The sequence below is a fragment of the Crocodylus porosus genome, unplaced genomic scaffold (genome assembly GCF_001723895.1).
Source record: "Crocodylus porosus isolate Cpor-Errol unplaced genomic scaffold, CroPor_comp1, whole genome shotgun sequence".
In the NCBI taxonomy this organism is placed as follows: domain Eukaryota; kingdom Metazoa; phylum Chordata; order Crocodylia; family Crocodylidae; genus Crocodylus; species Crocodylus porosus.
In genome coordinates, this window is record NW_017728922.1 from 2,210,579 (window position 1) to 2,225,021 (window position 14,443).

Here is a 14,443-nt window from a genome sequence, read left to right on the forward strand (position 1 = left end):
AAAGGCTGAGATGCTGGTGGGAGCTTTTAAGGAAAAAGTTTTGTCCTCCAAATCAAATTAGCCAGATCAGTTCCAAATCCTTTGAATTGTTTAAGAACCATACATGGTCCTACTACTGGCAAGTATCCTCCACCCCAGACTTTTCAGCCTGGGGCTTCAGATGCTTCCAAATCTTTTGGCAGGGATATTATGTGCAGGACCAAGCCTGGAGGCTTGGGGTCCAAATGCCCTCAGGTTTCACTTGCCCTCAGCCCTACGGCCACAGAAGCAAGCTAGGGAGGAATCTCCCATTTCCATAAAGTCAGCAAGTAGCTGAGATCCTCCCACTGGAAGCTGGCCAGTGGGAAGCTAACTATGAGGCTCTTGTGGGGAGTCTTGTCTGTAAGCAGACAAAGGTCCACTACACACTGCCATTTAAACCGCATTACCTTGGTCATGGTATTTCCTTGAGATGCTGGTGGGAACCTACCACAAGAACAGGTCAGTGCAGCCCATCTACTTATGATAATGCCCATTGCATACAGCCCCCCTCAGCACTGATACTTGGTGGGGGAAATCTGGAGTGCGCACACACACACACTCTAAATTGAGCTTTTTGGCTTTGAACCAATATCATGCATAGTTTGTACTATGTATAAGAAAGTACAAAAGTGTTACTTAAAAATGTGTTTAAAGGAATACCTGCACCAAAACCTGCAGCAGTTTGCAAAAAGGGTAGAATGCATCAATTCTGGATGAAGTCTACGGGTACCTGTAGTAATTTGCTTATGTGCAAATTAGTATACGAATGTTTGGTTCAAAAGTCAGTGTTTTCAAATTTGCCCTCACTTTCACATACTTAGAGAAAGCAGGGTCTGATAGAAGGGGGCAGAGGAAAGAGGCTGCAAAAGGATGGAGGATGGGGGGCAGGGAGCAAAGGGCCACGTCCCAAGGACATCCTCCACTTCATTGTCAAGTCAAAATAAAGCTACATGGTGAAGAACAAGCGTTTACTTTTACAATGAAATACCTGCACAAATTCTAGTCAAGGTCTGAATCACCATCCATTTGTGCTCAAAAGAACTCGAGGAGGTCTCTAATATATTCAGGAAGATCTCTTTGAAAAAAACCTGTGCAGAGAAAATAAGAACAGGACCTGATGCCTGAATGTTTCTACTGAAAAGCTTTACAACACAGCTAAATGAGCATATTCATTTTCTACATAGCAATTTTGCTTGGATACAAGGCTTCATCTCATGCATAAGTAATTTTATTTGAAAGCAGTAGTCCACCAGCTTGCATAGCAAGCAAAATTGCGAAGTGACAATTTTTGAAGTTATTATATTCTGCCTTTTATCAATAAAGTAAATTGGATTAATTAATATACAACATCTTGCATATAAATTGAACACAAAGCTCTCTTACCTCAATTTGCATTTTTAAATGGGTTTTAAAGTTTGAAAGCAGGGTGAGAAAAATGGCAAGAGACAGCTCAAATACATCAGGTACAGAAGAGACTCCATTTTTCGATAATGCTACACAGAGATATTGCTTTATTGCATTGATGAACATTTCATGTGTCCTGAAAACTGGACCAGCATTCTGTAATACTGAGAGAAGCAGCTGAAGGGACACGATTTTAGAACGCAGCTCATGGGATCTGGGGAGAAAAGCCAAAAAAAGAGAGTTGTTAAAATTAAAGTCACTTTCAGATGTCTCATATATATGCATCTTTGCATGTAGTATGTGATAGTTACAGCAGTTCTTTGTGGATGCATGGAAGTGAGCATAGTCTTTGCCCATTTCACAGAAGACAGCTTGCTTGCTGACACTACATGCATGCAAAGCTACATTTTTTATTTGGGAGTCTATCCTTTAGGAACAGAACATCTGAAACTCACAACTCAGCCAGTCACACTATCTGAACAGAGACATAGGGTCTGAATTACAGGAGGAGTATTGCCTTCTAAAGAACTTCAGAAATACTACTGCCAATGCATCTTTGACTGACTGCAGAACTGGCGAGTCATTATTAAAGAGTTACTGAAGATTCCCTTAAGTATTGTACATCAAACACTGGGAATTATCTAAGTAAGGATGTTACACAGAGAAAATTCTCATTGCAACAACCATCTAGATATCTGAAACAAGGAAGTAACTTGGAAGCTCTGGATATCCAGGTTTGTGCTCTAAAGTAATACAGAATTCAATTCATTTTGTTCTTATAACAGCTTCCAGGAAGAAGTAAGATTCAATTAACAAGATGTCTTTACTTGGGATCTGGTGGTCCATCACCGAGGGGTTTCATTGAAAGCTTGCACAGTGACCGGAACACAAGGAAGGCATCTTTTTGCAGGATATGGGAGAATTTGGCAGCTGCTTGAGGTCCAGGTACATCTGTTTCCTAATGGATCAAGAACCATAACATGAAACTTTCAGAACAGCTGAAAAAGGCAATACAAGTTGCAGAGTACCTGTACAGCCCAGTTTAGTCACTCCTTTTTAAAAAAAAACAAATTAACATGAAAGCAACATTAGAGTTATTTTTGCCTCATCTTCCTTCCCAAAAGTAAAATATTACTAATACAATAATCATGAAAGCTATTTACCAAGTTATCTGTGGAGGAAACAGATTGTCTGTCATCTGGAATTCCGTTTGTTTGTACATTTTCATTGCTACAACCAGAATGGGCAAGATCCACAGCTTCTGATTCTGATGAGGCCCTGACTGTTTCAGATACAACGTGCTTCTCCTCAGCCACTTAAAAAAACCCAAAAAACAAGGTAAATACTTGTGATAATAAATTATGTTCCATACCAATCCTTTATGATTAAATGCTTTGTGAGTACAAGTGACACTCCCGTTGCTGATGCAGAGAGCAGCACTAATAGCTTAGGGACTCTGTCTTAGCCTTAGCCAGAGGAGGGTTATAGTAATGCACTAAAAGCTAATGTGTAGGAGGGTGCTGAGTGTTTCTACTTAATGGCTCAGTAGGTGCCCTTGACAAGACGTGTAGTTTTTAAGACAGCAGAGAAAAACACTGGACAAACAGCTATACAACTGCTTGGGAAAGGTTCTTCCCAAATAAAAGATTTACCTTTAACAGCTGATGTGACCACATCCTCCAAGATGTCTTTAATCATTTCCTGTCCTCCTTCAGTTGTTTCTTCTGATACCAAGAAAAAAAAAAAAAATGGTGGGGGAGGGGAGGAGGAGGGATGGGCAGGAGGGGAGACAGAAGGGTTAAGAATACTGCAAGTTTAAATCTATTTTAAAAGGCCTTTTTAAACATATATAAAAATACATACATGCATGAGATACTCAACATTAGGAAATGGTATATTTTAATTACTGCAGTAAAATATTAATGCTATGCTTCAATTATTGTTAAAAATTACTATTTTACTATTATGCCAAAAACCCTACTTAAACAGGACATGAAGAGTGCCAAGCCAAGCACACAAAAGTTAGGAAATTCCAAAAGTAAAAGCTGCCTGTGGAACCTTAGTGTGCATTCACTAGGGTCCAAGCTATACAAAAACTTCACATACAATTTCTTCCAAGAGGGCCAACGCCAAGCTTAGTGCTGACATTTCCAAATAACATAGCTCAGCTTTCCATTTTCCTTCCCACTCACCCATCGCCTGAATATCAAAAGGGCACAATCAGTGCAAATCTTACATACGCAAACGTCATTATTTTACTATAAAATATAACACTGGATTTGTTGGTAAATGGTTTTAATCTGGTAGAGAATGTTTTTGAGTTCCAAGGAAGATGCATCTCATTTACTAATGAGTTTAAAAAGGTACTGCAGTCAATGGCAGGATCCTGGAATATTTGGTTGGGCAACTAAAAGGTGACAACACTCATACACACAGAAAACTAAAACCCCATTTGAATAACTTGACTGCCACAATCACTCTTTTGACAAAGAAATTAAAGCGACATAGGCCTGGGTTACAAAGAAGGGCAAAAGATGGAAGAACCATTGTCAAAAAGAGTCAGCAGAGACAATATAATCTTATTTACCAGATACTGAAGAAGTCTGATCTTTCGCTGGCTTCTGGTCCCCATTTTCTGAACTCTCAGGCTCCCCATTAGTTAAATCTCCTTTTGCAGGGGTAGAAAGCATCATTTCCTGTTGGTTGTGCTTTAGTTTACTAATCTTTGGAGACTCTGCTACAGTTTGAATCACAGGAGACTGGGATTTTTGTTGATTTGTTTTTTCTAATTCTCTGGCTTCTTGTATCTAAAAAAAAAAACCCAGCATGATAGAAATTCTCTCTATGATGCAACATGATAAAGCAGAGACTTAATGTAACTAAAGGACCAAACAAGGATATACACCATGAAAAGTATACCAAGTGTCTCAAATTCAGGAGGACAATTAGCTGATTAAAGTTAACACTAATTCCTTCTGCTCTAGTTGTAAGCTTATAGCATCTCTCAATTTGTTTATGCAGAATTAAGTGGAAGACAGAGGGTCATATCTTGTTATCAGGAACATGCTTCAATCAGGTTTGAAGTGTGTGGCTTTCAACATGATTAAGTGCAGAATCTGGACTCGGTGCTCTTCACTATTAAAGCCAGAGGTATTCAATTATGGTAGCACAAAAAGCAGAATAGTGTGGCTCCTTTTCCAAGGCACCAACATTAGAGAAGATAGATCAGTAAAAAGGTAATAGCTACATACAGCCTGATTTTCCATCCGTGTGAAAATAACGTTCAACATCTGAGTAAGGGTAGCCTTGGCAGTAGTCTGATTAATGAGATTTTTGCTGGCCAGATAGATGTTGTAACAGGTTCTAACAGTCTGAAGGATAGTTCCTTCATGAATTTCTATATATGGAGAAGTTACAGCAGTAAGCAGAGCCTGGAAAAAAAAAGCACAAAAGAGTACAACAGATCTAAATACACAGGAACAGCCATATTTGTAGTAGATTTAAACTAAGTTATAGGAGCATCTACTCCTGGCCGTTCACATAATCATCTTTAAATGTGGCTTTTTTCAATCTTTATAAACTGGAGGAAGTTTAATTGGAATGATTAAAGAGTTCTCATATACTGGATGATCTATTCTATGCAGCTATTTTTCAAATCAGTGCGTGTTTGCCTCAGTAGAAGATTTATTGTCAAAGTAAACCCTTTCTACCTCCACCCCTAGCACCTGTCTTAGCACCCCTAGCACCTGTCTTAGCAGTCATTTATTATGAGGATTCCTATCTTTGACCAGGGAAACCTCAAAGATTTAGCATCAAATTATTCAACATCCACCAAATCAGTATTTTTTTTTTTTTTTTTTTTACCATCAATGGCAATACCCAAATAGTCCTGAATAAGAGGAGAAATAGACTAATGATAATCTAGGGAAAAGCCAAAAGGATTAGCAGCCAATTCCTCTCTTCAATTTCTGACACATGAAACTTGCACATCAAGGCTTCGTCCCAGAGAGAGGTAAGAAATTTAGAAGCCATTTATACAGATACCTCCAATTTTATAGTTTGGTCATAATTATTCATCTGTGGTTTCCTTTCCACCCCCCACCCTCGTGGGGGGGGGGGGTTGTTTTTGAGCCCCAATTCCTTACTGATTTGACAGCCTCCCAAAATGCCTATGGCTAGATAAAGTGCAACAAGTGGAAAAACTGGTCCTTAAATGAAGTTTCAGATTTAAGAAGCCTGTTGTAGCACCTTAAAGCACAGGATGAAAGGAATCTTCTATTAAGCAAATTAAGTTCTTAAAGTAAATGTTTTAGAAATATCAAAGTCAAATACCTTTATTATTTGCAACTGAACTCCCTCATCTGTTTGAGGTCCCTGAAAGCAATTGCAAATGGTTTCCACTATCCGGTCAATGAGGCGTTTTCCAGGAGCTCCACTATCTGGAGCATTGCCAGTGATATGCCCATACGCAATGAGTTTCTAAGCAGAGATAATACAAATTACATATTGTCAAGTACCAAACACCTGCAGGGTAGCACAGAAGCCTTCTTTTAGTCTACAATTCCATGAACTAACAGGACCATTCTAGGAGACGCTTGACTTTTCATAAAATATAGTTTCATAGTTAGTAGTAAGTTTCATAGTTCGTAGGGTAAGAAGGGACCTAAGCAGATCATCAAGTCTGACCCCCTGCCGTGGCAGGAAACAAGTACCGGGGTCAAATGATCCCAGCAAGGTGTTCATCTAGCCTCCTCTTAAAGACCCTGAGGGTAGGAGCCTGCACCACTTCTCTTGGAAGTTGGTTCCAGATCCTAGCAGCCCTGACAGTGAAGTAGCGCTTCCTGATGTCTAGTCTGAATCTACCCTCTGCCAGCTTGTGACGGTTATTTCCAGTCACTCCTGGTAGTGCTTGGTAGCCATGAACTCATCTGCTTGGTTGGTCTATGCCCTGGGGCACATACACAGTGAATCATAGCTCTGCCCCAGCTCCAGACCACCATTGCCACAAAATCCCAGCCCCAGTCCCAGTGCAGCTCTCTGCTTGGCCATGTACCCTGCCAGCAAAGCTTGGGCCAGCCTCCATGGAAACTCCAGTCCCACACCATCAAAGCCCTTCCATGGAAACTGGCTGCAGTGATTTGGGTAGGGGCTGCTGGGAAATGGAGTATGACTACCGGCCAGATCCACCCTTTTGCCCATACCTGCTCTAGGCAGACTAAACTTTTAAAGAATTTGAAGTATTCTAAGTATTTTTCCATACTTAGACAATGTAGCACCTCCTTTGCAAGCAACAGATTTCATAGACATCAGGGCTGGAAGGGACCTCGGAAGATCACTGAGTCCAGCCCCCCCCCCCCGCAAAGGGCAGGAAGTCAGCTGGGTCATAGGATCCCAGCAAGATAAACATTCAATTTGCTCTTGAAGGTGTTCAATGTAGGTGCTTGAACCACCTCTGATGGCAGGCTGTTCCAGACCTTGGGGGCCTGGACAGTAAAGAAAGTCTTCCTTATGTCCACCCCAAAACGGTCTTGCAGGAGTTTATGACTGTTCAACCTCATCATCCCTTGGGGCGCTCTGGTGAACAAACGTTCTCCCAGATACTGGTAGTCAACCCTGATAAACTTATAGGTGGCCATCAGATCACCCCTGAGCCTGCGCTTTTCCAGGCTAAAGAGCCCCATGGCTCTCAGCCTGTCATCGTAAGGTCTGTTTTCCTGAGCATGCGCGTGGCTCGTCTCTGGACTCTCTCAAGCTTCTCCACATCCTTTTTGAATTGTGGAGCCCAAAACTGGACACAGTACTCCAGCTGCGGCCTCACCAAGGCCGAATACAAGGGGAGAATGACATGCCGGGATTTGCTTGAGAACCATCTATGGATGCAAGCCAGCATTTTGGTCACAGCACGCAGCCACAGCGTCGCATTGCAGGCTCATGTTCATCCTGTGGTCAACGATGACCCCCAAGTCTCTTTCTTCCATAGTGCTAGCCAGCATAGCACTGCTGCGCCTATAAGAGTGCTGCAGGTTTTTCTTTCCAAGGTGGAGAACCTTGCATTTTTTGGTGTTAAACACCATCAGGTTCTCGTCCGCCCATTTGCCGAGCCTGTCCAGGTCAGCCTGGATCACCTGCCTATCTTCTGGCATGGATGCTTTGCCCCAAAGTTTGGTGTCATGTCTAAAATAGCTATATATGAAGCAAAAGGATTTCACCATATCAATCTGCATTACAGCCATTAAAATATAGGTCTTTATCGCCATTTGCTGCCATTAATAACTCAAAAGGACTTGTTTTTAAAAATACCAGACAGACTAATTTTGTTCAAGAAGTTAATTTTTTTAACTCATTCAAGACAGAAGACAAGGGAACACAATCCAACTATCTGATCAATCCTTCATGCAAAAAAACTCAACTGACTGCAAGTAACCACTAAAAGGCAGTTTGAGTTTGATACAATAGCCCCACTGGAAGTGCTTGTTTCTGCTCAACTCTTTATGGAAAAGGCTTTACATGGTGACAGAAAATGCTGAAATGCATTAAAAAAAAATCTGCAGTTGATGCATATTTATTCAGTTCAGAAACTTCTTCAAGTGAAGACTGAATGAAAGCGACCTTTTCTGGGGAAGACCCCAAGGGAAACCACACACATTTCCCATTTTAACAATGTCCGCTTTCAGCACAGAGCAGTTTCAACCATGTTTTGTAAAGCCTTACGTGTACATATGTAAATGCAGAATAGTGCAACTCCGGAATTGTATGCATCCTGGCTAAACTAACTCCTTCACCTTAATGATGTCTACAGTGAGTGTCAAGATTTTACACCTGCCAGTCTGCCCATTTCTCATATTATTCAAGTTTAGACAGAAGACTCACCTGTAAGCAGTCCAGTGAGGTACTGACAATACGTGGGGACTTTGACTGACAGGCCAGCTCAAACGGAAGGAAATATTTATCTGCTTCAATGAAGTTCGCTTTCGGTGGGGCAGCAGTGCCTTGACTGAGTTAAGAAGGAAAAAAAAGTAATTGCCCTAAAAATGACTGCATTTCTTCCCCATCAGAATGACTGCTCTGTGCCATTTGAGTCAGCATTATGTAAAGAACATGCAGATTTATCCCCAAAACACTAAATACACACTTTTATCAAATCATACTATAAGCAGTGTACCAAAAACAGACTTTAAGTTCTCTCTCCATTATTCATTTTGATGAGCCCATCAACAATAGCACACACAAAACCCAATTCACTTTCCATGCATTTTATTTGAAGATATCATGGCTTTAGTAGAATTGCTCCTAATTTCAGCAAATACAAATGAGAAGTGGGGGCAGGGAGGGAGGGGGGAAAACAAGCCTACTCTTTCCTCAATGATTCTCCAAGACAGACTGTACCTACAGACACAGTCATTCATGTTCTAGCTAGAATGCATCAGAGCAGTACTGATTAATTGTTAAGGTTAATTGTTGGTTAATTGAGTCTGCTTTTCTTTCGAATTAAAACGCTCCAGCATCACCTTGCCATCATGTGTATTAAGTCCCCACGTTTCAAAATGGCCAGAGACGCTTTATTCAAACTTCATCAAATGAGCTTTAGATAAGGCATCCCACAGCCATTCTGAAATGCACAGGGGCCCAATAAACGTGCTGGTGAGCCATTTTAATTAGAGCAGCTGTCCAGGAGCCACTTTAAATAAAATGCCCACCCTCTGAGCACATGAACAGCAGGTACAGAAAGGACCATACAAAAGTGACATTTCAAGGTATTCTACTTAAATTGCCAATTCAACTGAAAATAGTTGGATATCAACCAACTTGCAGAGAAGCAGAGAGAGCTAATAAATGGATGAAATGCTGGGTGCGTGGCCAGCAGCCCATATTTTTGTAGGTTCTTTAGAAAGCAAGTATGAATTCCTGGTATGTAAGGGGGAGGAATACTGAGACCACAATAAATATTTTTACTCTTAGTAGCAGAATTAGATAAGATAATGATGTCTTGAAAATCTGAGCAAGACAAAGGACAGATCTTCATGACTGAGTTCCACAAACAAGTTTTAATTGCTATTTATCCATTCTGAAATCAGTAATGCTTTTTCACCTTGCCGTCAAAGTGTTTCGCTAGAAACAGAACCTATTAGAGATAAGAAGTAAACAGGCCTTAACAATTGCTCTCTCCAACTTTGCACAGAAAAAATAAACTGTAGCTTCTGGATTATATTTTGATTATTTATTAGACAACTAATATAGTCCGAGTAAGAAAGCATAGTCTAAGCCAGTGCTTCTCAAAGTGGTGATCTGCGGACCGGTGCTGGTCTGCAGCGAGTTGCCCGGAAAGAAAGAAATATATTTTCAGAAGCATAATATTGATATGTCATAGTGCCACAGTTCGTACATTCCAACACTCCAGGTGATGTCACATCGTGCAAGGTGAGGAAAGGGAAAGAAATAGCCGGTTGCGCATTTGTGTAGCACTGTTACACACAGTTGCTGCCACCAGCTGAACCGGGCACCGGCCCCTGGCCCACGGAAAAAAAAACCTGCCGGTCCGCCACATCAGCCAGTTCGAGAAGCGCTTGTCTAAGCTATGAAACATCTTCTGCTTTCCTGAAAAAAGGTTGTGGAGTGTACAAATCTCTAGTGAAATATTTTGTTTTACACCAAATCCTTAAGTGCTCATGATCTCATACAAAAACCCCATACACTTTCTTCCATGAAAGCCATCCCACCTTTCAGTTTCAATTCAAATTCAAAGTTCATAATGCTAGAAAGAAATACAGAGACTTGATTAACAGATATCTAATTAAACGTTTTTATGTATTGGTATCTTTGGTCCAGACGAATAATAGCATGCATAGTTGAACACACACAAGACACCAAGTGTAATTCATTAACATGCACAATTTCTTCATAATCCGTTGAAGGAAAAATCCAGTTAAAAGAAAGGATGCTAATTTTCCACATCCTGAGGAAGTGTAGCAATAATCTGACTTACAATAGCAGTTGTGGCCCTGGTAGTCAAATCATGAGTATTTCATAATTAGGACATCCCTTGCCCGCCCCCGAAACCTTTCTTGCCAGGAACACATTTATAAACTTGTTCCAATAAACTAACTTGCTTGCACCTATTACTACTCAGATACTTGCACATTCGCTACCATGTAGATGTTGACAAACGGTCAAAAATAAAAACTGTAACATGGTGTAGCAATTAGACACTTACCTTGGCTTTTCAATCTCTGCTTTTATTTCATCTGGGGAAAAAAAAGAAAAGAAAGAATAATGAAGGTGCTGCAGCACCCCATGGAAAGAGTGATGCTTCCAGAAGTCTTCAGAAGTATCAACAGAGACTTCATCACCTTACTCAAAGTGATATCAATTTAACATCCCAATATGGTTATTTTTATTAGTATAGCATCTAGATTTAATTGTGGACCATAACTCCACTGGGCTGCTACTATTAGCCATACTAGTTCCAGTTACAAAGTTAAGTCCAAGTGATAGGCAATTCACTTCATAGGTACTCTTTGCAACCCCTACTGGACAATGCCAGTTACATAAGCACTCTCAGAAGTGTAATTATGCAAATGACAGTAAGAAAGGAGATGACAAAACTGCTGAGACACCTGCAGGACTCAAGTACTATGATTATGCTTTTACTATTAGCAGCCAGCAGATATTATCTACTGGTAGACTTTGAAACACACCATCCACATCGAGTAATAAAGCCTACGTAGAACGGCAAATATTTTTCTCCCCAGTGGAATGCTTAGAGTCTCTCTTAAGTTCAAGTGCTGATACTATATACTGGGCCACTTGGCTCACGAAGTAATTCGTTAACACATGGCAACTGCAATGCCTCTCTGTGGCATCTACAGTTGTTTAGAGTTTAATGAGAGTTTGCACTTGCCATGCAAAGCTCTCAAAGTACTTTGAACAGGTTGAACCTTTTCCATGCTTCATAAAACAGTAGTCCCATTTTTAAAGAAAAATACAATGGAATTTCTTAAAATATTGGAACCTCCTCTCCCAATTTTGTTTTTGTGGAGTTTATGCAAATTTCTCAGCAATGCCAGAATTAGTTAGTCAACCAATACTTCCACTCTCATTCCAATCCCTTTCAAATCAAACCCTCGTGCTCACTAGCCCACCTGAGAATTTGATCCACTACTGGACTTCACCTGAAGAGAAATTTAAAAGTATTTCTCCCACTTTCTAGGAAATGCTAGTGTAATCAAAACACAGGCAATAAGACAGTGCAATGATGAAGAACCCACCTGGCTGACCTAGTCTAACATTTTCTATTGCTAGTAGTAGCATAAGACAAGGACAAAAGAAATGCACATGGGGTGCATCTACACCAGACACTTTACCGTATAGTAGTCTACTGAGCAGCAAAGCATCAGCATCTACATGTACTCATATTTACTGTAGAGTAAAATTAGTCTACTGTGCACTTAGCTACTATTCTAATATTATAAAAGCCTTATTCTGTCTGTCCATAATGCTTTATTTGCACTCTGATTGGCTGACAACCAACCAGAGTGCTCCAAGTGTTTGAACAGGAGATGGTGTGGCGGAGTGCTGCCATGATGGCGGGGACACAGGGGATGGAGTTGGGGTGGGGGGAAAGCCAGGCCAACACAGCTGGACTGCTTCCCTTCCACTCGCTACAGGCAGCAGCAATGGAGCAGGGGGGAGGGGAGGAGCAGGCCCATTCCCCTCACTCCCCCAACTGGATGGGAAGCCGGGGAAGGGCCAGACGCAGGGGGGCAAGGAGAGGCCAGGCCCTGACAAAAGCTGACAGGGAGAGGGCATGGTGGCAGCACCCTACCACTGCCGCGGCTGCCACGCCCCAACACCAGCCCCAAAAAGGGGGGAGGGGGGGTGTAGAACAGGCCCAACCCTGAAGCTGCAGGGGCGAGGGTGGGGTAAGAGGGACCCCCCTCGCCCATCATTCTTGATGGGCAATTGGCTAGTCTATAAATACAAATAGTAAATTAACTGTGTAGTAGATACTGAGCAGTAAAACAAATGTAGACACTGTCCAAGAACAAATTTGCTCCTGGTCAGACTAGCCAGCAAGGAGCCACAGGGGATAGGGGACTCTCTCAGTCCTGGTGCTGCTCATTTCCCTGGCTCCCCACAGAAGCTAGGAGCTGATCAGCACCAGGACTGGAGAGCTCTCTGTCCCCTGTCCCAGCTCCTCAGCAGAGTTGGCTAATCTGGGGGACAAGCAAGGGCTGAACTCTCCACTCGGCCTGAAGCTGGCTGGGACATGCCCCAGAACCGGACGGTTTCTGGACAGCCCCAGGCTGCACTGCAAAGCCCCCACTGGGCATGGGGCTTATCCCCAAGTGCTGGGGCAGGAGAGCTCTGCAGCAGCTGTCTCCTGGTCCTGATCAGGACCCCTGCCAATGTGTACAGGGTCAGGAGACAGCTGCCACTGCAGCTGGCAGAGCTCTCCTGCCAGTCCCTGGGCTAGCACCCAGGAGGAGCCTGGAGCTCCCCCTGGCTGCTACAGCGGGGGAGAGCAGGGCAGGAGCAGCCCTGTACCAAGCTTCTCCCACTGTGAACAAATCTGTTCCCAGGTAGGCTTACTGCACAGTATTTTTACTGTGCAGTAAGCCTACTTTGGATTAATAGCACACGTAGATGCGACCACCGAATCTTATTGTATAAGCAGCTCAGTTTGTACAGCTAGACAGGGAGCCCACTGCCTGGTAGAGTGGGTCAGCATTTTAGACGATGGCTTGCTCTGTATTACATGTTCTAAACCTTTGAATATCCTTTTTTTTTTTCCAAAATAAATGAGAACTTATCACAGAATGCCCAAGAAGTAGATCAGCAAGTTAGTGCTATTGTCATTTGTAAAATGGAGAAACGAAAGCAGTATGAGAAAGCAATTTATATAAGAACAAATCACCAAGGAAGGTATATTTGAGGGGTATTTTTGAGATTAGAGACCCTCTATTCCCAAGTGCCAACAGGGGGCATGCGCAGCAGAGCTCACCCAGGCAGTAGGGTGTAGGTAAGATCTGTGTCCCTCCCCCTTGGCCTGCAGCTGCCCCCACACCACTCTGCATGAGACAAAGCCTCACCTGCTTCCGCCTGCAGCAGCCTACGCCATGCTCCCATCCACACCTGCCCCAGACCCACTGATGGCACTGCCCTGGGCCAATATGCAGTTTCCTGGCAGGGCTACACCCACTGTTTCTGCAGTCATCTGGGTACTGCTTGGCCTCCCGACCTCCAGCAGCTCCTCCTCCTCCTGTTGCGCCCCTCTGGGCAGCAGGCAGCACAGGAAAGCAGTGGCAGCCATGGGGACACATGCTAGGCACTACATGCCTAAGCAGAGCACCACAGGGGCAGTCACAGGCCAGATACAATCAATCTGCAGGCCGGATCTGACTCATAGGCCATATTTTGCCCATCCCTGAATTAGAATCTATATTCGTGGCAACTGAAAAATGCAACAGGTTACCAAAATGCAAATTAACGTCCGGTTCATCACAAAAGAACTTGACGCAATCATCTAAAATGCCTCTCTTTCAACTCTTTGATAACTACTGTTTTACTTTTATATACAGTTAAATAGAAGTCAAGGATTAAACACTCACTGAAACTATCATGCCTGGAAATGAATTGTTCAGGTCTCTCTTACAAAATGAGACCTCTCTCATACCAACTGCCCGTCACGAATGATGGATTTCAAAGGCATGTTTACATGGCCGACCTCAAAGGGTGGCCCTGCCCATTCTGTTGCCCCTCACTGGCAAGTCACAGGCCCCCTAGCCCTGCCAGTGCCTCTTACTCACCAAACTACAGTACCTTGCCCCCCTAGGCCCCTCACTCCCAACCTGCAGCCCTCTCCTCCGTCCCTGCTGGTGCCCCTCACTCCTGACTTACAGCCCCGTGATGCTGCCACTGACCTGCATTCCCAGCCCACAGTCCCCCGCCTCCACCCCAGTGCCTCTCACTCCTGACCCACAGCCCCACTAACCCTGTCACTGCTGGTGCCCCCAACTCC

General features: G+C 42.9%; 1 protein-coding gene across 1 annotated transcript in view; it reads right to left on the reverse strand.

The window, feature by feature from the left end:
* The window catches only part of ARFGEF2 (ADP ribosylation factor guanine nucleotide exchange factor 2), a 58,721-nt gene that overhangs the window by 33,774 nt on the left and 10,504 nt on the right, over window positions 1-14,443 (reverse strand). The window contains exons 2-11 of the mRNA XM_019539797.1: window positions 10,637-10,667; window positions 8,296-8,419; window positions 5,758-5,904; window positions 4,677-4,856; window positions 4,013-4,232; window positions 3,078-3,149; window positions 2,589-2,740; window positions 2,253-2,383; window positions 1,405-1,639; window positions 1,010-1,109 (exon numbers count right to left, since the gene is read on the reverse strand). Of these exons, the coding sequence (XP_019395342.1) occupies window positions 1,010-1,109; window positions 1,405-1,639; window positions 2,253-2,383; window positions 2,589-2,740; window positions 3,078-3,149; window positions 4,013-4,232; window positions 4,677-4,856; window positions 5,758-5,904; window positions 8,296-8,419; window positions 10,637-10,667 (1,392 nt within the window). The remainder of the gene's footprint in view (window positions 1-1,009; window positions 1,110-1,404; window positions 1,640-2,252; window positions 2,384-2,588; window positions 2,741-3,077; window positions 3,150-4,012; window positions 4,233-4,676; window positions 4,857-5,757; window positions 5,905-8,295; window positions 8,420-10,636; window positions 10,668-14,443) is intronic.